The following is a 25,558-nucleotide window of genomic DNA, read 5'->3' as shown; positions in this document are numbered from 1 at the left end:
GAGGAAAAGTCATCATCTGGCTGCTGACATACATGCATTTGGCTTCCCCTAAATTCTTTCCTGTGTGCTTAACACTCCTCAGGGCTCACCTCAGGGACATCTGCACTTAGGATTTCTGTCACCTAACCATGTGTCGGAAGGCGACACCATTTGCTCAGCTAGCAATCTTGAGATACCACAGAGCTGGGCAAAGACGAGGTGAAAGTGCACAGGATCAGGAGCCTCGGTGGCTGCGGGCACCGCACATTCCTAAGATTGCCCCTCAGCAGAAATTGCCGTAATTGAGATCGGGGGTGACAGTTCTGTCATAATGTACGGCAGACTCGTCATGCAGCATAATCTCTATGCTGGCCTAGTTATTTTCCCCCTCAGGAAGGAATATAATCTCTTCAGGGCCCTGGGGGCTAGAGTGCTGCTCATGAAGGTGAGAAGTGAGGAGTTGAGGGGGTGGGGTTGGCGCATGGGCAGCAGATACATTGCAGGCCTGAGGTCCCTCCAGGTGAGGTGTTTCAATCACTTCAGACAAACATTGAGTCTTAAAAACCTTTGGATAATCAGGTTCTATGCTTGCCTTTCATAAACCACTCCAATGCTCATTAGTCCCGCCCTCTGAAGTAATTCTCCCAACCTGAATTCTTGAGACAAGTGAAGAAGCCCCATGTCCCTTGGCTGTTTCTTCAGTGACGAACAAAGATGCTCACAGACAGAAACAATCTGTCTGTCTAGTGGGGATTTTCTCCTGCGTTCCCACCTTCTCCAGGGCAAGTGGCAAGCTGCTTGTTAAGGCAACCCCTGGGGACTAGCTTCTACCACCAGGACCCACAAGACTGGGTCCAAAATTGAAAAACTAAAAACAGAATTACATATAATCCAGCCACGCCACTTCTGGGTGTATTCCCAAAGGGATCAAAGGCAGAGCCCGGGGCTGTCTGCACAGCCATGTTGGGAAGCAATCCACGATGGCTGCATTATGGAATTAAGACAGGTGTTATCAAGGGCTGGTGGGAATGTGGCCTCTGTACACAAAGGAGTATCATTCAGTCATAAAGAATGAAATTGCATCATTTGCAGGAAAACCAGACGAAGCCAGAGACCATCTTAGGAAATGAAGTAAGCCAGACTCTGAAAGGCAGATAGCACATTTTCCCCTTACATATGGGATATAGATGTTCTTTTGAAAGACATGAAAACAGAACATGAAATATGTGGAGGGAGCAGGGGAGTGATGGGGTGAGTGTGTTTGAAGTCTATTGTCTACATGTATGAAAACATCACAAGACATTGTTTCATATATGCAATAAACACTAATAAAAATTATGTGGGTCTGGCATTTAAAACAGGGCTATTTAGGCATTGAAAATAAATAGCTGGCTCCCCTTTCCTCAACCATCTTGGGAAAACCTGAGAACTGGCTCCTCACCAGCGGCTTCATCAGCTGCACAGAGCATCTCTGGTTTAAAATGAGAAGCGCCCTAGAGCTGATACCTAATCCAGAGGGAAGGCAGGCAGCAGAGTTCCCACACAGCTGCCGGAGGCTAGGGCCATGAGAAGGGTGGACCACAGACACCCTGAGGTCAGTGCGAAGCGACTCGCAAATGATGGAATTCAGCTGGACGCCACCAGTATGGAGGAGCCATTGCCCACAGCCAGCTGGACCAACCCACATGACCCCAGACAATCTTAAAAAAAGAAAAACAAAACAAAACAAAACAAAACAACAACAACAACAAAAAACCGAGCAGGCCGAACCACTGACCCAACCAGACCAAGAAAGAGAAGAGCAGTCTCCCGAAGACTGTAATTTGCTGGACCCAGATAAAAAGTTCCTTCGCCTGAAATACAAAGCCCCAAGACTGCCAGAAGTGTCTCACTTGAACAAGTCTTAGCACGGTTCTCTGGCCACCGATCTGGAGCAGTGTGAAGGACGACAACACGGCACTGTCTGTTGAGACACGGGGAGAAGAGGGGACAATTCCTGTCTTCCATATGAAAAGAGTGTAAGCGTTATCCACTGTGTGATATGGGGGTGCTCACTGCCTCCCCGCCTCCTCCACTTTGTCGCAGAGGACCAAGCAAGGGCTGAAGGTGACAGGAGCCACAGACATCAAGAAAGAGGCGGAGCTGGCGGCCCTTTGATATCAACTCTCTAACAGTTTGCATCCACACTAAATAGTGAGACTGGACGAGGAGGCGCACACACTGGAGATGATCAAGTTTACGGAAAATAGGAATGCTCACCTTCCAGCACTGACTCGGCCATAAGTGTAGGCTGTAATTTGAGTTAAAAAGATAATTATGCAGTCAAGGTATATTCATCATAAACAAGAACACAGTATCCAATTTTTAAAATTCATAAAGATCTGCCATCAAAAAAAATTCCCACCACAGATTTAAGCATCTGAAATAGCAGCTAGCTTCAGCTTTCTTTCTTTCTTCCTTTCTTCCTTCCTTCCTTCCTTCCTTCCTTCCTTCCTTTCTTTCTTTCTTTCTTTCTTTCTTTTTTTTTTTGGTTTTTCGAGGCAGGGTTTCTCTGTGCAGCTTTGCGCCTTTCCTGGGACTCACTTGGTAGCCCAGGCTGGCCTCGAACTCACAGAGATCCGCCTGGCTCTGCCTCCCAAGTGCTGGGATTAAAGGCGTGCTCCACCACCGCCCGGCTAGCTTCAGCTTTCTTTTCTCCCCACACAATCGAAATGAGCTCTCCTCATGGCACACTAATGCACATCTCCGCCTCACAGGACACCTCTCCTTCAGGAGGGAGGTGCAGCCTGGAGAAGCCAGATGGAAAGAAAATGTAGGCTGTTAGAACACACCCAGCCTCCATACAACAGGTTGAGTGACCAGGGTCAGTCACAGCATAGAATCGCAGTGCCTGGAAGGCTGAGGCAGGAGGATTCAAAGTTTGAAACCGGCCTGGACTACATAGCAAGGCCCTGGTTTGGAAAAAAAAAAAAAAGAGAAAAGAAAGGAAAGAAGAAAGGAAGAAAATCACAAAAGACCTGCACACTACGTGTGCATATGAGTCTATTTTCTGAAATGTCAAAGCAGGGAAGTCTTCGGACAAAAGACAGACCAGAGCTCAGGCCTGGGGTGAGTGCTGAGGGAATCAGAGCTGGGGGCGGAGGCGGGGGCGTGTTGAAGGGCACAGGTTCCTTTCTGAGGTGATGTTATATATAACTGATTGTGTTGATGACTTTGAAACCCTGAATACACGAACACCAATGAACTGTGTACTTTACACGGGTAAAACCTTTGTTATGTGAACAATTCAGTAAAAGTAAAGCTATTAAGAGCCGGGCGGTGGTGGCGCACGCCTTTAATCCCAGCTCTCGGGAGGCAGAGCCAGGCGGATCTCTGTGAGTTCGAGGCCAGCCTGGGCTACCAAGTGAGCTCCAGGAAAGGCGCAAAGCTACACAGAGAAACCCTGTCTCGAAAAAAAACCAAAAAAAAAAAAAAAAAAAAGTAAAGCTATTAAGAAAAAAAAAGGCCGGGCGGTGGTGGCGCACGCCTTTAATCCCAGCTCTCGGGAGGCAGAGCCAGGCGGATCTCTGTGAGTTCGGGGCCAGCCTGGGCTACCAAGTGAGTCCCAGGAAAGGCGCAAAGCTACACAGAGAAACCCTGTCTCGAAAAACCAAAAAAAAAAAAAAAAAAAAAAAAAAAAAAAAATTATAAACAACTACTGATCTGACCACCTAAGGAAAGAAATTCAAACCAGCCACAAGAGACAATTCTCCCGGATGTGTTCTCCAAGAGGAGAACTACTGTGTGGTTCACTCCTGTGATGGAGATAGCCGTAACAACAAAACACCAAAGTCGTTCGTTTCTGCAGAAAATGGAGCCAGGTGCAGGAACTCCAGCGCCTGCCTGAGACAGGCGGGACGACCCTACAGGGGACCTTTCCACAGAGCAGTTCGACAGAATCAAGTCAGGTGCAGGTGTCTTGCCCGGTGTGGCTGACTGCATGTCTCCCCTGAGACTGTCACTAACCAGGCGGTCTGTACCCTGTGCCACGGACCCTGCTCTACTCTCCCAGTAGACTCTGGATTTCCCCTCGACAGCACAGAAAACCTCCATCTCTCAAAGCACTGATGAAATAACTTGAGGTGGAAAAAAAGAAAAGACGAGTTTCCTTCCTTCTGTGTGTTGGTTCAAATGTCTGGTACCCAAGAGGCCAGGGGGGGCTTTTACGCAAGTGCGCATGCCGGCTTGACTGTGCCTCCCCTAGTCCAGGTAACAGCCCCTTGCTGTGACCCAATTCCAGATAAGAAAACAGCTCAAAGAAGCAGTGGTTCAAGACACCAAGGGGCCAGGATCCTGCCCAACTCCACACCAGTCTTTCCCACGAGTTAGCAGAACTTGAAGTTTAAAGAGCCTTTGAAAGGACTTTCTCAAGCAGCCATGTATTTTCAATTTTCGTACCACATAGACACATCACTAAGTTCATTTAAGGACTATTAAAATAACAAATAAGAATGGAAACCAACAGCTCATGTATGCCTGAATGATGACCTGTCTCCTCATCAGCAACTTGAATTGCCTAAAGAGCTCCAGGGGCATCTGATGTTTCCAGGTCCCCAGACAGGTTAGCAGAGAAAATTGACCCTTGAGATGCAGAATCCCTAGTTACTACAACTGGATATATAAGTCCCTCATCAAGCCTAATTAATTTAAATTTAGATTATTCAACTTTGATTGTGTTTTTAATTTTACTGATTTTCATTTTATGAGTGTTTTGCCTGAATGTATGTCTGTGTACTGTGTGCATGCCTGCTGCCTCTGGGGGCCAGAAGAGGGCATCAGCTCCCCTAGAACTGCAGTCACAGAGAGTTGTAAGCTGCATGTGGTGCTAGGAACCAAGCCAGGTCCTCTGCAAGAGCACCAGGTGCTCTTAACTATCGATCCATCAATATATCCCAACTTCATGCTATTCATTGAACAATATGGAAAACACCAAATCAAACATCTCAGACTCTAGTACACAGACCAAGGCTGACACTTTATTCTCAGACATATTATGATTTATTGCCATAATCCTGACCAAGTTTTTTTAATGAGCAGTAGCTAAGTTACACCATTTAAGAAGTCATTGCTTCCTATATTTCTAACTACCTTTAGGATACCAAGTATTCCTGAGCAATGGAAGCAAACAGCTTATATGCTCATACGACCGACAAGTGGTTTGAGCTGGTTTGGGATTGGGTACCTAAGATGCATAACCCGAATCCCCAGGCACGCCACAAGATAAGAAGCGACACCCGTTTTCCCTCCTGAGGTTCTGAATGCCCAGCTCTGACTGTAGTCAGGCTGGGCACCACATCTTAAAATGTGGTTACAGAATACGCACAGCAAAGCTCTCCCGTGAAAAGGTTTCTGAAGAAGGCATAAGTAAGACAGTGACATGGCGCCATCCAAAGAAAACGGGGGGAGGGGGGTCCTCAGTTAACTTGCAGCAATAAACTTACTCAGAGGCTCTGGAAATACCTCTGAGTTTTCTTAAACCATTGCAGGTTACTAAAGAGGTATGTCCTTTTTGTAAAAAATTATTTTATGTGTATGGGCGTGCGCGCACGCGCGCGCGCGCGCGCGCGAGAGAGAGAGAGAGAGAGAGAGAGAGAGAGAGAGAGAGAGAGAGCAAGCGCCCAGAGGCCAGAAGAAGGCACTGGATATTTTGGAAGTGGAGTTAAAGTGGTTGTGAGGTACCGTGTGGGAGCTGGGACTCTAACCCAGGCCCTTTGGAAGAGCAGCAATGCTTGTAACTGCCAAGTTATCTCTCCAGCCCCATGCATGTCATGATCATGATGATGATGATGGTGATGATGATGATGATGATGATGATATCAATCTGCTTTACTAGCTGAGCCTCGAATTCATTATCTACAAAATCATTTCAGCAAGTAAATCAAATGTTTTCAACCATGCTTTCAACTAACCACGCTGACCTGAAATCAGGAAAGGGCAACACACACAGTCCCACAGGCCAAGGATAACAGGCTGCCACAATCTGGGGCCACAGTGTCTCTGTTCCCTGACGCCTCTCTGGATCCATCTGTGATGAACGGTAACTCCTGTCTTCTCTACACTAAACTGTGAGCCCTTGAGGGTGTCCACGTTGGAACCCATTCCACTGTCAAAAAAAGCACCATCAATGAGTTTCATGGGGTGAAAAATAAGAGTGTCTTTAGTATCTGTCTTCACAACACCAGGAAACCTGCCTAACCCTAAACTGTTGGGTTAATTCAGACATCACTGTAACAATAAGAATTTTCTTCTCGTTAGTGAATTGGAATTACAATGTATTTCTGGTTACCGAGGTCAAAGGACCTTTCATAGCCCTGCTCTTCTGAGATAATATGTAAATAGTACCAAACTAATGATGGGAAGCATTTTCTCTGATATAATACATAGTAACTTACAGGAGAACTCAACTGTGCAAGCATAAAGAAATGGAGAAATATTATACATTTGTGTGAAGTCATTTTCAATTATTTATTAAGAATACTTGAAGGTACCAGATGTGGGAGTCTATATCCTATAGACTATCTATACCTATAATCCCAGTATCTCAAGAAACTGAGGCAGGAGGATTATAAGTCTAGGCCAGCCTGGGTTATATACATGAAAAGACCCTGTCTTAAAATGAAAACAAGAATAATAAAACCAGTTATTGATTTAAATTAATAGTTCCTAATTGTTATATACTAATTATATACTGATGTAGACAAAAATAGGTACTAAATTTATTTCAACATGGCTTCATTGAGGCATTAGTGAAAACAAAGCCCTTAACAGCCAAAACTGAAGATAAAAATATTTATAACGTGGTATCATTTGGCATCTAGAGCTGAAGATATAGGTCTGTATTTACTTACATAGAAAAATAAGCACATGGGATTTTTAATGAAAAGAAAATGATTACCAGAGAATAATTTTATAAAGTTTATGAGTATCCACTAAGACACAGGTAGACATAAGTAAAACTGTAATGTCTGAATGACAAAAATCTAGGTGCTTTTTCTTTATTTTTCTGTTCTTTCATGGGTTTCCCCCGATTTACATTTATATTGTATACATATTCATATATATGACAAATAGGAAGAAAGGGGGGAGGGGAGAAGAAGAGGAGGAGGAGGCAGCAATTTCCTCTTGGGAGAGAAAAGACTGATCCTAATAAACACTTCCCTTAAGAAGTTTTCTTCACTCTTTAAGGAAAAGCCAAGGCTGCCACGCTCCAGGACCGACCAGGACTCCCACTGTTACTAAACTAAGTTCTCTTATTTACCTTAACATGAGGACACCAGAAAAACCAGCACTGACAGCTAAAAGCGACGCCCATCCTACAACATAACGGTTTGTCATACAAGGAACACCCTTCGGAAGAGTTGTATGTGTAAGTGCCTGGCTCCTATAGAAAACATAGGTTATGCTGTTTGCCAGAGTGCAAGCACCGCAAAAATCTCCGGGCACACAGCTATTTGATTAACCTACTAAACCCTATCAGAGAATAACCGGGGCCACTGAGTCCCTTGGAAGTGAACAATAAAGATTCGCTTAGAAGCACATGCAAAAAAAAAAAAAAAAAAAAATACATGTGATACCCGTCAGCAGTAACTATTCCCTGGGGATTTTCAAAACTATATTGAGCATGACACAGTTAGGTGTTGAATGAACCAGCTGATAATTTTCAAATGTTTCAAAAGCATCTACTACGTAAGCCTTCTATGAAGGCTCATTACCTACATCGTTCTGACTTGGTTCTAGATCTCAGCTGTTTGTTTGCTTGACATAAAAGTGAAGACATAGACAGAGTGGGAGAACAAGGAAAGAGATACCACGATAAATGAAGACACCATGGGAATAGGAAGAAACAGAGTGCTAGAGAGGTCCCCAGGAATCCACAAAGATACCTCTACTGTAGACTACTGGCAATGGTCAAGAGGGTGCCTGAGTTGACCTACTCTGGTGATCGGATGGCTGAACACCCTAACTGTCATGATAGAACCCTTATCCAGTGACTGATGGAAGCAGACGCAGAGATCCATGGCCAAGCCCCAGGCAGAGCTCCAGGAGCCCAATCGACCAGAGAGAGGAAGGATTATATGAGCAAGAGATATCGAGACCATGATTGGAAAAAGTAGAGACAACTAGCCAAAGTAGTGGAAACACATGAACTGTGAACCAATAGCTGAGGAGCCCCCATGGTACTGGACTAGGCCCTCTGGATAAGTGAGACAGTCGATTAGCTTGAACTGTTTAGGGGGCCCCCAGGCATTGGGACCGGGATATGTCCTTGGTGCATGAGCCAGCTTTTTGGAGCCTAGTGCCTATGCTGAGACACTTTCCAGAGCCTTGGTGCAGGGAGGAGGGGACTGGACCTGCCTCAACTCAATGTACCAGGCTCTGCTGACTCCCCAGGGAAGACCTTGCCTTGGAGGAGGTGGGAATGGGGGATGGGTTGGGGGGAAGGCTGGGGGTGGGAGGAGGGAGGACAGAGGAATCCGTGGTTGATATGTAAAACAAATAGAAAATCTCTTAATTAAAAAAAAAAAAAAAAAAAAGTGAAGACAGACTATGTGTCCTAAAACCTCCTCTTCCTTTTAAATCCACGATTTGTTAACGCCCCCCTTGGCCTTCGAGCTAGAACACTCCAAAGCGCTCCCCAACATCATCTGCCCCCTTTTTCGACTGCTTGCCCCTCACATTGTAACAGGTCTCGCCACCAAGGACAGCGTGGGGAAGTTCACACTTTCACATGAGGTCTCATTGGTCACCACACTCTTCTCTATGAATTACTGCTAGTGATAAATCCACTGATTAGAAGTCCTCCAGCATCTTCTGGGTAACAGGAAAGACAGGCTGAAGTTAGAGAAAGCAGCCTGCAATCAGAGTCAAGATTTAGGTCCCGTTCACAGTTCATCTGTGGGCCAGCCGTGTGACAGGGCAAACTGTCTTCTCCGTATGATCTTCTATTTCTTGACATTTTCTACACTCTGTGCCTCAGTTCCCTCATCCATTGCCTGGGCCGGGTTGGGGGTGGGGTGTTAAGGCCAGCACTGCTTGCCTTGAGTACTAAATGACCTCATTTATGGACATGGAGTGTAGGAAAGTTCTGCAGGGACCACATACTCAAAACTGATGCTTAATATCAAGTTCATTAAAAGTATGAAAATTTCTAAACTCAATCTTAGCTCTGGGATTCAGCACAAACCTATACATTTTTAAGAGTTATCATATAAATATGGACTGGTATCTGACATTGTCAGCTTTTACTCTTGAAGTTTAAAATTCCTAACCTGCATCATGACATGCAGTATAAAAATTTGTAGGTAACAGAAGGTTAAAACTTGATCCCTGTGCTCAAAGGAGCTGACAGTAAGAAATGGACATGGAGATACCTAACTCATACAAAACGTATGCACAGGGGCTGGAGAGATGGTTAAGAGCACTGGATGCAATTGCAGAGGACTTGCGTTGAGTTCCCAGCACCCACGTTGGGTGGCTCACTATAATACCTGTAACACACTCGAGAAGGTTCCAACACCTCTGGCCTCTTTAGATACCAACACACACACACACACACACACACACACTTGCACATACCCACAAATATGCACCTACCCATACACACACACACACACACACACACTCACACACTCACAGACATTCATTCAAACATGCACATAAAGTTTTTAAAAATGAATCCATCTGTAAAATGTATCAAGAACCCTAAAGATCCAGGAGAAATGCACAGGCCAGCACGGCCACTCCTAGTTAGAAGAGAAACTGTCAAATGCTTCAAGGAGGTGGCACCTTCCACCCTGGGCCTTAAGTGTGGACAAGAAGATGAATGGGGTATTTCAGGGACACTGAGCCACAGAATCCAGACACAGATTCAGAGCAAGGTTTGAGACACAGGTCTGGAGCTGCGCATGAGGGTGCTGCGCCTTTAATCCCAGCACTTGGGAGGCAGTGGCAGGTGGATCTCTGAGTTCGAGGCCAGCCTGGTCTACAGAGCGAGTTCCAGGACAGCCAGGGCAGTTACAAAGAGACACCCTGTCTTGAAAAACAAAACAAAAAAGACACATGTCTGGAGTAACAGCTGTAGAGAAGTGAGGAGGTGAGATCTGCAACTGTTCCAGAGTGTGGGAAGCTTTCCAAATGATGCTGAACAGTGTGGGTTCTCTCTGGGGTCAGCAGGGCAAGGCACTAGGAGAGAACCCGATACAGTGTATGTATCCACAGGTAAACAACTTCAGCATCCTCTGCCTGGACCAGGGCTGGGTGATGAGAACTCACGTTTGGAGGCCAAGGGGCCTGACATGGCACCCGACCCCACCGCTTTAATACACGTGCAAAAAAAGAAGTCTCATAGGCTGCCGAGCAAGCCTTTGTAGTTAAAAAACAGTTCTTTTATCTTCATAAAAAATAGGTAAGGATTTCGAAAAGAAATTTCTAACCAAATCAAGCAGCTTGCCTGCTTTACATATTATGATTTTTTTTCAATATTATGATTGATTTAATAACATTTTTTTTCTATTCGTGGAGGCAAATGTGACTGTTTTGAATGACAACAAACAAGTGTATACCTAAGGAAAGGGCCCTGACCGTACAGTCTGCTAACCTGGGGGCGGCTCCTGCCATCCTTAGCATGGGCTTGACTTCAACACAGAGATTTTAACCCACACCAGGTTCATGTGATCTTTAAATTAAGCTACTAGGTAGTATTTTTTAAAAAACTTTCTTTTTCCATTTTCACTTCAAAATTAAAAAAAAAAAAACAGTGATACTGGCTATTAATCTAAGAATTTTAGCATATTCATAAAAATGGACCAAAAAAATACTGAGCAATATTTGAGAGAGTTGATTCTCTTTACCCTCAGGGTAGGCTGACTTGTTAAAGCCAGTAGTAGTAAGTGGTAAACATTTCTTTGCTTCTAATCCTTTTGTTTTTTGTCTCTGACTTTAATAATCTAAATTTAACGCATTTGAAATAAAATGAAATTAGTGTCTTTTTCTTTCTTTCCTTTTTTTTTCCAGTACTGGCTGGAAGTCCGGCTCCTTCCTCTGCTGTGTCTGACATCAAGCCAAGGCCCTCATCTCACATAGTATCTTCTCCTTGATCCAAGCCATTGGAGCTGGTCGACAAAGCACCTTATTGTAGGAGGGAGACTTGATGGAAACTGGAATTTTTCCACAGACTGTTTTTTTCCCTCAATGCCCAGCTGACATGTCCTTTGGACCTGATCTCTTTTGGTGCCAAAACAGAAAGATTTCAGCCAGAAGAAAATGTCCCAGGAAAAGTGTAACCAGCTCTTTGTCCTCACAGTCCCATGGCTCAAGCTCCTCTCCAGGTAATTTTGCAATAGAGGAAGAAATCCAGATCCTAGAAGGTTAAGAGGAGAACCCTTCTGACTTACTCCTATGCCAAGCAGAGAGCATAGGATATCTGATAACTTCCTATCAAATGCTGGGAGGATATGAGACTTTAGGGAGAATCTGGAAGCCATCCCCTTACATATCCCTTTCACTTAGAGGAGAGGCGGGGTTAAAGGTGAGAGAATGAGGCTCTCCTGACATCCGGGAGAGAAAAGGAGCCCAAGAGAAACACCACAAAGGGACAAGGATGCTGCTGAGTCCCTAAAACTTAAGACATGTAACAACTTCCCAAAGGTTAGGGTAAAGCCTTCACGAACCAGGGTCCAGATTCTGGGCCAGCATCATGGCAACAGGAAGAATCACTTGTCCTTCCTTTCTCCAGAGCTTCATGGTCCAGCCACACACCGGTCACAGCTACAGGAACCCTCCCAGGAGCGAATCTAGACACCGGTCCGTACCATTCTAGAATCTATTCTTCCACCAGGCCTAGGAAACAACACTTTCTCAGGCTTGCTTTGTGCCACCAGAACTCCATATTGGCACAGTAAGGAAGGCCAGCCACACAGGAGAGGAAACAGAGGCTGGCGAAGGTTCCAGAAGAGGGCAAAAGACTTCGGACTAGGCCTCGGGTCATCTGACATCTAACCCTGGACCTCCCTCCATCAACGCTCCCTAAAATCTCAAGATCATGCTCTCAGTTTCACGGAATAGTGTAATCAATTTATGGCACACACTGGCTTAGAAGCCACCCCAGCCACACGTATCTGTGAAGATTATACAGACTTTCTAATATCTAAAAATGCCCCAATTGTTAGTGAAAACTTTGGCTTTGCAGCTGAGAGAGAGCAGAAATCAACTGCAAAGCATTAGTGACATGAGGCCAGGAGGCACTTAGGGGCGTTTTCTTAGGGGTGGCGCTTGTGAGACAAAAGCCATCTGCATCTGTCCTAGGTGTCTAGGATCTACGTAAGAGACAAGAATCCTCCGGGGCTCTGGTCCCATCCCTTTTTATTCTCCCGATGAGCTATTTCAGATATTACCTGGAAACAGAACATTCCATGAAATACTGATGTTCAGTAAGCACATCACGCAGCACAGTGGTCCAATGACCCTTTACAACAAATCAGAGAATAAAGAAAACACTAAAAGACAAGGTTATTTAGCAGATACTTTCAGGTCTTGTATTTCATAAGGAATTTGGTTTGATAAAAAGAGGGAACATATTAGAAATCCAAAAATAGACACAAGGATGTATACATTCCTGTTGGTGCTTTATTGGTCTAGCAAGATGACAGGGTGGGGGTGGGGTGAGGTGGGGGGAACTGACGATGATCCCTTCTCATCTAGGTTGACATAACTATCTCAATCCTGGATGAACTAACTCATGACTAAGGGATCAACTACCATCACTGTTGACAGTGTTTATGACAGAGCTCTCAGACTGGAGAGCTATCAGGATGGAGAGATGGCTGAGCAGGAAAGAGCAATTACTGTTCTAGAGGACCTAAGTTCTGTTCCTAGCATCTATTTATCAGGTGGTTCAAAACTGTCTGTAACTACAGTCCCAGGGGGTCTGATGCCTCTGGTCTCACATGTACATACCTGCATGCAGATACACACATCTACACACAATACAAACAATAATCTTTAAAGGTTTATCAGGATTACAATTTTTTTTAATTAAAGAATATTTGAGCAGACTTAATTTGTAGGTGGGTGACTGGCAGTATTGTTTTTCAAGTCAAGCTTTCCCAGAAGCCCTCCTCTTTTCCCATCACAGTCTCTCTCCATCTGCCTCTTCAGCCCATCTTCCTCAGTGGTGAGTGAGTAGCAACAGGCTCCTTCATCCACTCACATTGCTGTACTGGGTGCTGAGCCCAGGGTCTCAGGCAAGCTCCGCAAGCACCTACCACGGCACCATGCTGCCAGCACTCTCCTCCTTTCTTTCCAAGACAGGATCTCACAAAATCTTCCAGGCTGCCCTGAAACTTACAGTCTTTCTGCCTCAACCTCCTGAGTAGCTGGGATGACAGGCCTTTGCCCCCAGGCCTGGTTAATCGCCTTTATTAACGTGAACTGTATATCGTCTCGGTAGTAAATTACCCCAGTGAAGATCAAAATGTGATTTCTGCAAAACTGCCACCAGATGCCGTACAGGATTGACTGGTGGGTATAGGAAGTCACAAGGATCAGTAGTAGAGCTCTGAAAGATTCATTGCCGGTAGACAATGGCAAAAACGAAAATGTCTATTTCTAGACCTACTGTGGCACAGCTTCTCTGCCTCTAACAAGGGGAGTGAGAGAGAGAGCAACCTAAATTCTTCCTACGTGGTGATGCCCTGAAGGACCTCCCATACAGGCTCTCATTCCCTAGCGAGCTTTGGAATAATACACACAGGCAAGTTCATGATTTCAGTGAGCTTAGCTGGAGTGGACACAGCACATAAATGTCTTCTTTAGAGACCCCGTGCTCCTCGCTGTCACCTCTGTTAAGTGGGACACACGCAGCTGGGGTGCTGGAGTGTCTGAGGTAGCAGCCCCTACTTGCTCCACAGCCCTCTGATGAAGAGGCCTGGTTCTTCACCCCTACTCATTTATGTTCTTTGCTGTTGGCTTTTAACTCGTTTTGGGCGTTAGGGCTCTAAGTTTTAGAGACTGGATCATTTACGTCTTTAACATGATTTACAGAGTTATAAGGAAAGTTTATAATTACAAAATTGTGATTTCATTTTTAAAAAATATCATAATAGGGCCAGTGGGAGATGGCTCAGCAAGCCTGGTGACCTGAGTTCTAATCCTGGGACCTACAGTGCAAGGAGAGAACAACTTGCCAAGTTGTCCTCTGACCTCTACGCATGTCCATCTTGGCATGCTTGCAACAGTATTCATTGGTATGCACTATGTAGAACATATACACATGAATAAAGTTAAATTTTAAAAAAATTAAGTTGCAAGCTGGGCGGTGGTGGCGCATGCCTTTAATCCCAGCACTCAGGAGGCAGAGCCAGGAGGATTTCTGTGAGTTTGAGGCCAGCCTGGCTACCAAGTGAGTTCCAGGAAAGGCGCAAAGCTACACAGAGAAACCCTGTCTTGAAAAAAACCAAAAAAAAAAAAAAAAAAAAAAAAAAAAAATTAAGTTGCAGTATTTAAAAAGCAGTTATGAGTTTACGTATGTACACACACACACACACACACACACACACACACACACACACACACATCTTGATATGCTGGCTCAGGCTGGCCTTGAACTCTAAACTCAGTCTTCCTGCTCCAGCCTTCCAAGCAGCTAGGAATATCAGTGTATGCCACCAAAGTTGGTCCCAAAAGTATATTTTTAACAGTTATTTCAATAAAGCCTATGGCTACTACTTTTTGTCCTTGTCCCCCGCCTTTTTAAATCCTATCTATCTGTCTGTCTGTCTATCTGTCTATCTATCTATCTATCTGTTTTTGATATGGGATTTCTTGTAGCCCATTCATTCATTCATTCATTCATTCATTCACTTTTGATATGGGATTTCTTGTATCCCAGGCTGTCCCTGAACTCACTAAGTAGCTGAGGATTAGCTTGGATTTCTGATCTTCACGACTCCACCTCCCAAGTCATGGGTTTACAGATGTCTGTACCACCACATCCACTTTGTGTGGTGCTGAGGACGGAGCCCGGGGCTTTGTGTGTGCTAGCTAAACACCGTGACAAATGAACATAGGCTTCCTGGGGTGAGCATGAACAGCACTCATTCTCGATTATCAGGGCACTGGCTCCCTACAGACTGGACCGGCTTGTCACAGGTGCTTATAAAGAGCACAACTTTAAAATGAACACCTTCTTTTAAAAAACAACCTTCAGTCCTACGTCCACCACTCCTGTGGTATGGTAGCTGCTGGGTGCTACATACACCTGGAAATAATGCACACATGCTTTTTCCGCTGGCCACAGACAGCACTGGAATGTTTGAGTTTTAAACTCCAAGTCTTTCTCCAAAATCAAAGGGAAATGAATCCATAAAAATCCCAATCTTATCAATAATAGGTAAATGGAGATAAAAGGAGTTTAAAACAAAAGAGAGAGTGATCTGATTGCTCAAAAAATTTCAGTCACCTAAATCCAAATGGGTTTGCCCACAGAGTTCACAGATTGACTTCTAAAAACTCAACAGCTGCACATGTTCTCAGCTGGCATGCTCCTGAGGCTCCCCGTCCAAGGCCAGGTGGGCTTCCTAGTCAACTCCAGCCCTGCTGGGCATTCCAAGTGTGCGGCTGCAGTGAGGACGGAACCAGAACAAGGAAACTGATGGGAATAAAGCAAAAATCTGTACCAGGATCTAGGATGCATCAAAACAGAAGGATCCAGCTGGCTGTCGTGCCTTTACGCCCAGCATTGGGAAGCAAAGGTCCTTGCATTTCTCTGAGTTCGAGGCCCTATGTAGTAACAAACTGTCTCAAAAAAAAAAAAAAAAAAAAAAAAAAAAAAAAAAATCTAAACCAACCAAACAACACATGGCTTGTTCCCTGTTTGATTTAGTGCTCTTGTGTCAGTGAAGTTACTATATTTTGAGCTGTTCTCATGTCTTTCTGAATAGACAACCAAAACTATTAAGGTCATTTCAAAAGACATAACTGAATAAGGATCAGTGATCAGTAAATGTGGATCAGTAAATGTGCCTACTAAAGGGCCACGTGGAGGGGACACTAGAATAAGTGACGTCATTAGAGATGTGCTCTATCTGGGGGAGCAATAGTAATCGCTCCAAATTCTTCTCAATTATGAGTCTTTCCCAACTTGGAGCAGCAGCGTAGTAAGGAAGGATCAAGCAGAATAAGCAGGGACTCGGAAGAGGAATTTTCCTACACCTTCCCCTGACAGCCACATACAAATATCAGACAGAATTCACTTTGAAAATATACCCTATGCTCGAGGGTAAAGAGGGAAAAACCCAGCTTACTTGGCTGTGAGAAAATAAACAGCTGGAATCAGAAAATTTAAATTCATTTTTCAGGAAGTCAAATTAGGTAGCCCCTTGCAGGACAAAGATCTCCCTCCTTCAAAAGCCTCACACGAGGCACAAGTCCAGTCAGTCACTGCCCCCTGAGTTTCTGTATCTTACAGTTTGTTTCAAGACCATACAACATCAGCACAGTGGTATTCAGGGGCTTCATGGTTAGCCAAGTCCACCTCAGTTCCTTTGTCCCAGATGTGAACATTGACCCAAGTAAAACCTTAGTTGTTTGTAAACTAATACAAAATCAAGGATGGGAGCTGTAACAGACACAGACCTGTTCATCTGAAATATAAATGTGAATTCCTTGACAGAAAAGTCATCCAACAGAATCGAGTTATTCTAAATAATAAAAAATGAATCCCTGTAACTTTTCCATAGCAATTCCTACTTTAAAATTAAGGTTTGAAAAGGTGGCTGAAATGGAGCCGTAAACACCTAAGGAAGATCACAGAGCACCAGAATGTTCGAAGCTTTCATGACTCAGAACTACTGAGGTCAGGGGCCATGGCCAGCTTCCTGGCTCTCTGGTACCACTCCCTCCCCAGGCATCAGAGGAGAGAGAAATGGAAGGCAAGGTGTTAACCATTTGGGCTGCAGGAAGGACAGATGGAAGTTTGACTCCCAAGAAGAATAACCACAGGCCAATCTTAGCCCAAGAGGGAACTTTCATATGCTAAAGAAGCTCAGCCCAGGGTTCATTCTTCACACTGTGCTCAGACACTGAGCTTGGGATGCAAAGAACTGGGGGTGGTTGTTGTTGTTGTAGTTGTTGTAGTAATACCTCGACATTGGCCTGATTTTCACAAATAAGCTTTAGAGAAAGAAAGGTTTGGAAATACGATTTTAATAAACTCTCTGTGGGTCCTGTCTCTGAAATATTTACAGGCTTGCACACCTTCTCATCTTCTGTGCTTGAAGAGCCCACACCGACACCAAGCGGGTGGTCACGGCTGCTTTCTCCTTGATTTTGCTCAATTATCTGAACTAAAAATTCGTATTTAAAACTCTAGGAGAGGCTCATTCATAAGATGTCTGATACAGATATACTCCCTTAAAAGTTCCAGTTTTAGAAGGAGGTCCCAACTCAAACACCCTTGCAGAAGGAGAAAAGATGGGTGGGTGAAGGCCGTTTTCCTGAAGAGGTACCATGATGCCTGGCCTGGCTTACAACAGGACCAACGGCATATGGCTATGGTGAGATTTCAGAAGAGGCGCCCCTGTGTGTGCCACTTGGCCACAGCTGGAATTCTCGGGACCGCAGTTAGACTCAGAAAGGAGAGGGGCCCAGCCGATGCCTCTGCCACCCACAGATGTTTCTCCCCAGTTCTCACAGGCAGCAGATACAATAAACCAGGGGTTGTTTGTAATGCAAATCCAAGTCACAGGGATGCCCCCACCCTTAAACTCAAATGCAAATGGTCACCCCGCTCCTGACACCCGTAAGAAAGTCTACCCTTGCTGAAGTCAGTGACACAAACAATCCTGCTGAGGACAGGAGGAGGAGGAAGAGAGCACAAGTGTGGTTAGGGCGAAGAAGAGAGGCTGCCTTCCGGTTAAAGTGTTTTTGATCTCAGAAACATTACAAACAGCTGTTGGGTATTAAAAACCAAAGATTGTAACTCACTTCAGTTGGACTCTGAAAAAATTGACATAGCCTTGTGGTTAAAACGGAAAAGCTTCTGGAATTGTGCAAACTGCAGGATCTCTCAATAAGACATACCTAACACGAATGCATTTTCACATGTAAGAGGATTCAGCACAAGCATCAGAAAACAGAGTAACGGTTCTCTGAACACAAGCTACACCTAGTGACATTTACTCTGCCCACAAATCTCTCCTAAGCAATGAATGACTGATTCATGGATGTCAACATTTTAATACATATGTAACAGTAAATATCTTCCAACCTATTGACATTTCAAAATGGTGCTGGGATATAAGGAAGGTCGGCAGGCATGCACATGTGTGCACACGTACACACACCAAAAACATACATCAGAGGAATCGGGAGAAAAGGCCACAGAGACCTAAGACAGAACACCACCTTAAAGGGGAAAGGAGAACTCACTGTTTGTAGGAGTTACCTATCAATACCAGGAAGTTTATTCTGCTAATTCCCCAAATGTCTCATCTGGAGAGAAGCAGCTGTTCTCTCTACAGAATAAACTACAATTCAGAACAACTGTATTCACGGGGAAAATATAAACAGTTTGGGAAGCCAACTTCTATTACCTAAACTCGAACTTGATTTGAAAAGATTACTTGTTGACCTTTTAGCCTTTCTACCAAATCTTCAACTGTTCCTTATCCAAAGCACCCCTCCCATTAAAAACCAACAACAACAACAACACAAACAAACAAACAAAAAACCCCAAACCTGCAAAACTATTACAAAACAAAACTAAAAAAACAGATATATTTGTCTTTCTGGCTCAACAAGCCCTCTCTAAGTTTTAAAACCCAGAAGCATTTTCAGTGTGTGTTGGGGGATAATCTCTAAGTAATAGACTACAATTGCTTTATTAATTCATCCCCCTTTTTAGGTAGAAAGATCCTACATACCACACAGACATTAAATATTTGAAATGTTTTAAGATAATGTGAGGGAACATTCCTTGTAACAGGAACATCACAAAAATCTCCAAGATTTGATCCCCATGAGCTCAATTTCAGCTGCTTTATAAAAATGAGAAAAACTGTGTTCCCTACTTCAGTTTAAACATCCAGCTGGAATTTGTAGAAAAAAATGATCACTTAAAGTTTAAAATCACAAGGCCCACCAACTCCACACACCTATCCTTTTCACCACTGAGGGCTGAGACCATTCCGACAGCCACAAGCACTCCGGTTGATTACACCAGCCACTGCCTCTCTGCTTCTCCAGTGAAGCTCCCAGCTCTCAGATTGTCACTAATGCCTCCGTGACACCCCTTCCCCCAAGCGTTTGTAGAAGCACTGAGTTCCATGGGACTGTAGAATCACCCCAAGAAGTCACTGAGACTCATTCCCGCATGTTCTTCATTGAGTGCTGAAGGGATGGGCCTGGGACCAAGTAGCTACTGACCACCTCAGCAGCTTCCCAAGAATCACCAGTATATTCAGTATATTCACCAGGACGATCACGCGCACACCCTCCACAAGCTACCATTGAGATGTTTTCTGGAGACACAGGTGCAGTCTCTACCCCCCCCCCCCGATAAATTACATGAAATCCTTAATATTGCTTAATATTGAACACATGTGACACTGCATTTTTACAACTTTAAGTTAACTGAACTAAAAGATTAAAAATAGCAATGACTTTTAGTACAGGACCTTGAGATGATATTTTCCCCACTGACAATGAAGTGAAAATAAAATGGCTTATCCACCTTCCTTAAAAACAATAGCTAATATAATAAAAGAAGACATTTTCACAAGCCGAAATAACAGTCTGCATGTCTAGGTCCAAATGAGCCTCTAAACGGTTTAGGGTTTTGAAAGCTACCTGGTCCTTGTTAACTGAAAGATTAAATCCATTTTCTTCCCATCATCAGCATAGAAAACACAGTACTTATAAAAATCACAGACTTGTTGACTTGGCTCCATTTGGTTTCATAATTTGTGATCCTCTACTTATTCATCTTAGTCCATCAGCCTGAATCTAAAAACCCAAACGGGAAACATAAAGACAGCACTGTTCTCAGGCTGCTGTTCCTTACACGGCTCTTACCCAGTGATGACTAGTCACACACAGTGAAGGCATTACCAATGTGCTTGAAGAAATAAGCATTCTGCTGAAACACAAATTAATTTGCACGTCTGAAAATAATTTTCAACATCAGCATGTTACTCACTGTCCTCGGGATGGGTGGAGAAAGAGATCCATTTGACATGTACGGGTCGCTGTTCATATTTGGCATCATTATGTAGCTAGAATAACTGGAGTAGGAGGGTCCCTTGTTGTACAGGCCTCCATCTGGATGCTTTCCTGGGAGAATTCAAAGAACAATCAAATTTGCATCGACTTTCCTTTTATATCACACTATTTTCATCAGAAAATCTTTTGCTCCTAAGACAAGCCAGGCTTTACATAAAATATTTGTTTATAAAATACTGTAACTGGATTATTATGCTCTATTTTAGATTGACAGTATTTATGCTCTCCAATGGCTTAACAGCAAACCAGATGTTTAAAAAACATGTGGTTCAATTTACTTCCACTACTAACTGATGTTTTTACAAAAATAAGTGTTATTCATCTAACTTAATTTGTACTAATGCTAACAAACTGGACTGAGCAATACGGAAACCCAAGGGAACACACACAAACTTAAAACCTGTTATATGTGAAGCCATCTACCCCCCAACACACACACACACACACACACACACACACACACACACACACACACACATATTTATACATTTGACATCTCCTTTTAGATAAACTCAAAAGTTCCACCTGTGCCTCTGGATTTTTATCAAACGTTAGATTTTTCCTGAAGGAGAAAACTGGATCTAGTGTACGGTTAAAACCCAAATTTGTAGTGAATTAACCTTTGGAAGACCTAATTTCATGGCTAAACTTATGTCAGTCTGCCAAAGAAATGTCCCTTTACTTTTAATCTGTATAACTATTTGCTGCCAAGAAGGAAGGCTGATATACAGCTCTCTCCCTGCCCCTTGGTCGACACACTGAATGTACAAACATTCCACTCTAGACAGGCCAATTGTTAAGTAATTGAAGGAGACCAGACATGCCAGCTGATTGACAACTGAACCCTATGGTGAGCTGATTAAACTCAGAAAGAGCAAAGAAAGAGGGTGCACACATGTGTGTGGGGATTTTTTTTTTTTTTTTTTGAGTATTGACAAGAATCAGCAATGGGAGAAATGCCTATCAGTTGATAGGTGCAGCTTCTAATATCTTTTCTATTTTAGAAGCTAGGTTCAGTTTTACTGAGCTCTGATCCATCTGTCCACACACTGCCTTCCTCCTCCTCTGTACTGAGAAACTACACACAGCAGTGTTGCAAATGAAAAATTCTAAATTGTTACTGTTGAAAAACATGCTTCAGAAACATTCCCTCTTCTCTGAGATTCTGGAAGGCAAGAGGAACCCAGAGGCCTAGGCTCATGCAAGGACTGGTTCTCAATGAAATACACACAATGAAAGAGAAACTGAGTTTCTGGGCTTTCTTTCCTACTCTGTCAAAAAGGTCGTGCGTACATGGGCACAGTCTTGCATATCTGGTCCCAGCCTACTGAACTCAAATGGAAGTATATCAAAACCAGACACTCAAACTGCACGTGTCCTCTGGTAGAGTGAGGAGAAAGAGAATCAGGCCTCTTACCGTCATCAGGGTGTTCTCTGGCCTTGTCGTGGTAGGAATCCTGGGCGGGCTGTGCTTGTCTTACCACCTAATGGCGTGGAGAGCCACCCCCAAAAGAAAGAAGACAGTCTTAGAGTTTGTAACCGTTAGGGTGTGTCTGCTGGTCATCCAAAGGAAGAGGTTTAGGTAAAACTCAGTCTACCCATTTGGTTAAAATGAAGGACAGACAGGGCAGGCCTGAGTACTGGAAAATCTTATTTCAATGTATGTGTTTGAGTGGTTATTAGGTCTCCAGATCAAAAGGTAAGAATGGTGGGGGGAAAAAGTGAATTTGGGGATGACGTGTCCTGCTCTAACACCCCATCAGTGCTTCCTGGGAGCCCCAACTTCTAAGATGTGTTAGCCTCTTCAGCCTGGGTTCACTTTGACAAGATCTGATTAAACGCCACCAGAAACACCATATTGTAACTGAAAACGAGATCTGGAAACATAAACAAAACAATCCCTTTGCTGAGGTCTTAGGGAAATTGTTTAAGAAGCAGTCCTAGCTGGAACTGCATTCACGTACAACTTAAAGGCTGAATGCTAGCAGGCTATCAGAGGAGAGAGCTGGTCTGTGGTTAAAGGGAGGGAAAACTGAGAGTCTGGTTGTAGACATCTAAAAGGTAGCCCAGTTAATATCAGTTTTGGTAAGCGCCACCGACCCGACTCAACCACGTGCAAATCAGCGGTATGACCCCTTCACCATCCTCCGTGAGGCTGAGGGAGGCTGCTTGCTACACTTGCACCGCGGAAAGATGGTCCGTTCAAACTCCCAACCCAGTAGTTCTCGGTTTCCAAAGCACTGCTTTTCACCTCTGACCAGTAAACCGTGGAAATGTGAGGTGGATGGAAATCTGTGGACTCCTCTAGAACAGAGAGGCCACTCTACCGTCTGGCAAAAAGCCCCAGAGTTTAGACGGTATTTGATTCTTTGAACCTCTGTCCTCCAGGCGACCTCATCCTTCAGGCGCACAGAAACCTTATTTACCTGATTTTGACTGCACCCTAGCCGCCCTCCTCTACCTTTTGCTGAACTTTGGGAAATAGAGAGCCCCCTTATACTCTAGGAACCAGCACCCCCCTCCCCCAGCCTTCTCAAATGCGTACTCACCCCTGCCATCGGGACAGAGAAGGTAACTCTGAGGTGTTCTTAAAAGTACTCTTTAAACCCAAAATGTCCCCGCCCCCGAAACCACCCTTTCTTTGGGGTGGGGGCAGAAGGCTGCCATTTAAGGAAAAGGGTATACTCTCCACGTTTCTCTGGCAGGAAAAAAACGTTGGGGACATCATTTGGGTATCAGAACTTTTCTACTGGATGTCCCCGTGAGGTTTCCCCAGCGGCTAAGCCGGAGCGGCCGGTGAGATGTGGGCTTTGGGGTATCTCCGTCCATCCGATGCTCGCGCGCGGCCCGGCTCTCGGCTCCCTCGCGCCGGCACCCACGTGTCTCTATTTACTCTCCTCGGGTTACCAGCGCCGTCGCCTGCAGCTGGCCCCCAGATCTGATAAAGCGTGTCCCTCCTCCCCAGCCGCGGCCCGGCTTCCGCCGCCGCCGCCCCGCTCTCGGGCTCGCCTTTCTTCTGCAGAGATCCAAGGCCTGCCTAAGCCCAAATAAACGCCTTTCTTTCCACTTTAGATGCCGGGGTGGCGGGCGGAAGGACTGCGGTGTCGATGCTGTTGGGTGGCTCGGGTCGGCTCGCCCACGGCTCCCCGCAGCAGCCTCGCCGACTGTGGGGACCGGGCCCCGCAACGCCCCCGCAGTTGGGGGCGCGCGCCTTCCTCCGTGGCGGTTGGGAGGGCCCCTCCTGGCCAGCCCACGCCCGCCTCTCCTTCCTCCCGCCTGGGGCTCCGCTCCTTGGAACCTCGGTGGTTTAACGCACTTTTGCACACTGTACCGAGAGAGCTAGCGGATGCACTTTGTTCCCCCCCCCGCCACACAGGATGGACTTCGCAGTTGTGCTTAGACATCCCTGCTTTTAATGCATCGCTCCCCGCAGCCCCGCCGAAACGACGGAGGACGAAACGGGTCGGGCAAAGGCCAACGTTTCCTGCCCACTCACCGCCGTTTAGCCACAGACCCACTTGGACTAAATGTCCTTGCCCGCCGCTCACACACGTGCGCACCGTGGAGCAGGGGCCGTTATCCCCCGCCCAGCCCGCGAGGGACCAGGGCGCAGCGGCCACGGTGGCCGCGCGCTCCGCTGGCTTCCTCTCGGCGTCCCCCGGACCCGCCACGCCTCTCCGGACAGCGGCCCACTCACCTCGTGCCCGTTGCTGGCTGGGATGATTTCGGACTCGTTAACCAAGGAGGACTTGATGTCGGCTAAATCGCCCTCCTCTTCGGGGTGACTGATCTCGGCGAAGATCTTCTCCTTCTGAGGATCGCCCTCATCCTTGAAGGGGATCATCTCATCGGTGGCGCAGAGTTCCGGGTCCCCGCCGCCGCCGCCTCCGGAGAGTTGGGGCATCCCGGCGGCTCTGTAATCTCCGCTCCGCTGCGGGAGCACTCGGCGACGGCAGGAAAGGGGGGGGGTGTCGATGTGAGGTGTGTGGGGGAGGAGTGGGGGTGAGAGCTGTGGGAGGACTGCGAATGGAAGCGGGGTGGGCAAGCGAGGGGCCCGCGGCCGGAACAGCTGCGGGAGCCGCCGCGATGGTCGCGCTTCCCCACTTCACTTAGAAGGACGCCGGCGCCCGGCCCCGGGGCGAAGGGCACCAGACTGCGCGGGCGGCAGCCGCCGGCGCCTCTGAGAGCGTCTGCGGCGCTCCGCGTGCGCTCGGCTAGGCTGCCGGGGCCGGCCCGCTGCCCCGCCTTGCTGGGGTCTGTGCACCGAGGACGCCGGTTCCGGAGAGGACACGACTTTCCAAAGTGCAAAGGAGGGTCCCGTGGCGCGTCGCCGTGCAAAACTTCTCCACCGTGGATTCTTCAGATGCCGGTGTCGGAGTTGGTTTTTCGAGGAGAGCTGGGCCAAAAGGCCCCGTTTGCCCCAACAGAGGTGCGAGGAGAATCAGAAAACACCGCAAAGTCCACTTCCTGAAGGGTAAACAATAAAGAGCAAGCCAGGCTGCAGACGTCCGTGTTAGAGCCTCTTTCCTTCCCTTTCGCTTCGGTTTTCCTTCTGGAGGAGCATTTAATCTGCTGGGGGGAGGGGGCGGAGGAGGAGGGGAGAAAAAGAGAAGTTTGCCAAGAATAAAGTTTGTGCTGAGGAGCGCTGGGAATCGGCAGTGGCTGGCACAGCGGCGTCTTGGGGAGTCACAGCAGGAGCCTCGGACCCAAATGTTCCAGCCCGCAGCTCGGGCCGATACACACACATACACACACACACACACACAACACACACACACACACGCACACGCACACACACACACACACACACGCCCGATCCCTCTTTGTTCCCGGCTCGAGTTTCTGCCTGGCTCGCTGGCGCTGTTACTCGCCTCTTTCCCCGCCTCCCCTCTGTCAAAGCAAAGAGCTGCCGGTGGCCCCTCGGCTCCTCCAGGCCGACGGGAGGGGAACACCCGGAGCGTGGCGGCTTGCAAGGCTCCGGGGGAGTCCGGATGCCAGGGCCCCCCGAGAGCGCAGTCGGGTCCCTCCGGTGCGCGCTGCCCAGCAGGTGAGCGAGCGGTTGCGCCTTCCCACCGCTTCTCCTCGCCGCGCCTAGCCGGCGCTGCAAAGCTATTCACTTGCGTCGCTTCTCCTCCCCCGCCCCTCCCCCGCCTCCTGCTCTCCTTGGCTGCTGACTGGAGGGGTGGGGAGAAGGGAGTCTGCTAGGAGGAGGAGGAGGAGGAGATCCAGGTTCTCCCCTAACTCAGTTCATTTCCCAGCACCT

At 46.2% G+C, this 25,558-nt stretch overlaps 1 protein-coding gene across 8 annotated transcripts in view; it reads right to left on the bottom strand.

Moving 5' to 3' along the window:
* Lef1 (lymphoid enhancer binding factor 1) overlaps positions 1–24,218 on the bottom strand; it is a 115,858-nt gene extending 91,640 nt beyond the window's left edge. For 5 of the 8 annotated variants that reach the window (XM_037207106.1, XM_028856852.2, XM_028856868.2 and 2 more), the window contains exons 1-3: positions 23,993–24,218; positions 21,713–21,779; positions 20,213–20,346 (exon numbers count right to left, since the gene is read on the bottom strand). In XM_037207106.1, coding sequence (XP_037063001.1) covers positions 20,213–20,346; positions 21,713–21,779; positions 23,993–24,199 — 408 coding nt within the window. In that variant the 5' untranslated portion in view covers positions 24,200–24,218. Of the gene's footprint in view, positions 1–20,212; positions 20,347–21,712; positions 21,780–22,844; positions 23,473–23,992 lie in introns of those variants that run through there. The other 3 variants (XM_028856889.2, XM_037207107.1, XM_028856896.2) reach the window with 2 other exon arrangements.
* Between the last annotated feature and the right edge of the window lie 1,340 nt (positions 24,219–25,558).

This window comes from Peromyscus leucopus, chromosome 6 (assembly GCF_004664715.2).
Source record: "Peromyscus leucopus breed LL Stock chromosome 6, UCI_PerLeu_2.1, whole genome shotgun sequence".
NCBI lineage: Eukaryota > Metazoa > Chordata > Mammalia > Rodentia > Cricetidae > Peromyscus > Peromyscus leucopus.
The sequence above is the reverse complement of the archived record's forward strand: the minus strand, read 5'-3'. Positions and strand labels throughout refer to the sequence as shown.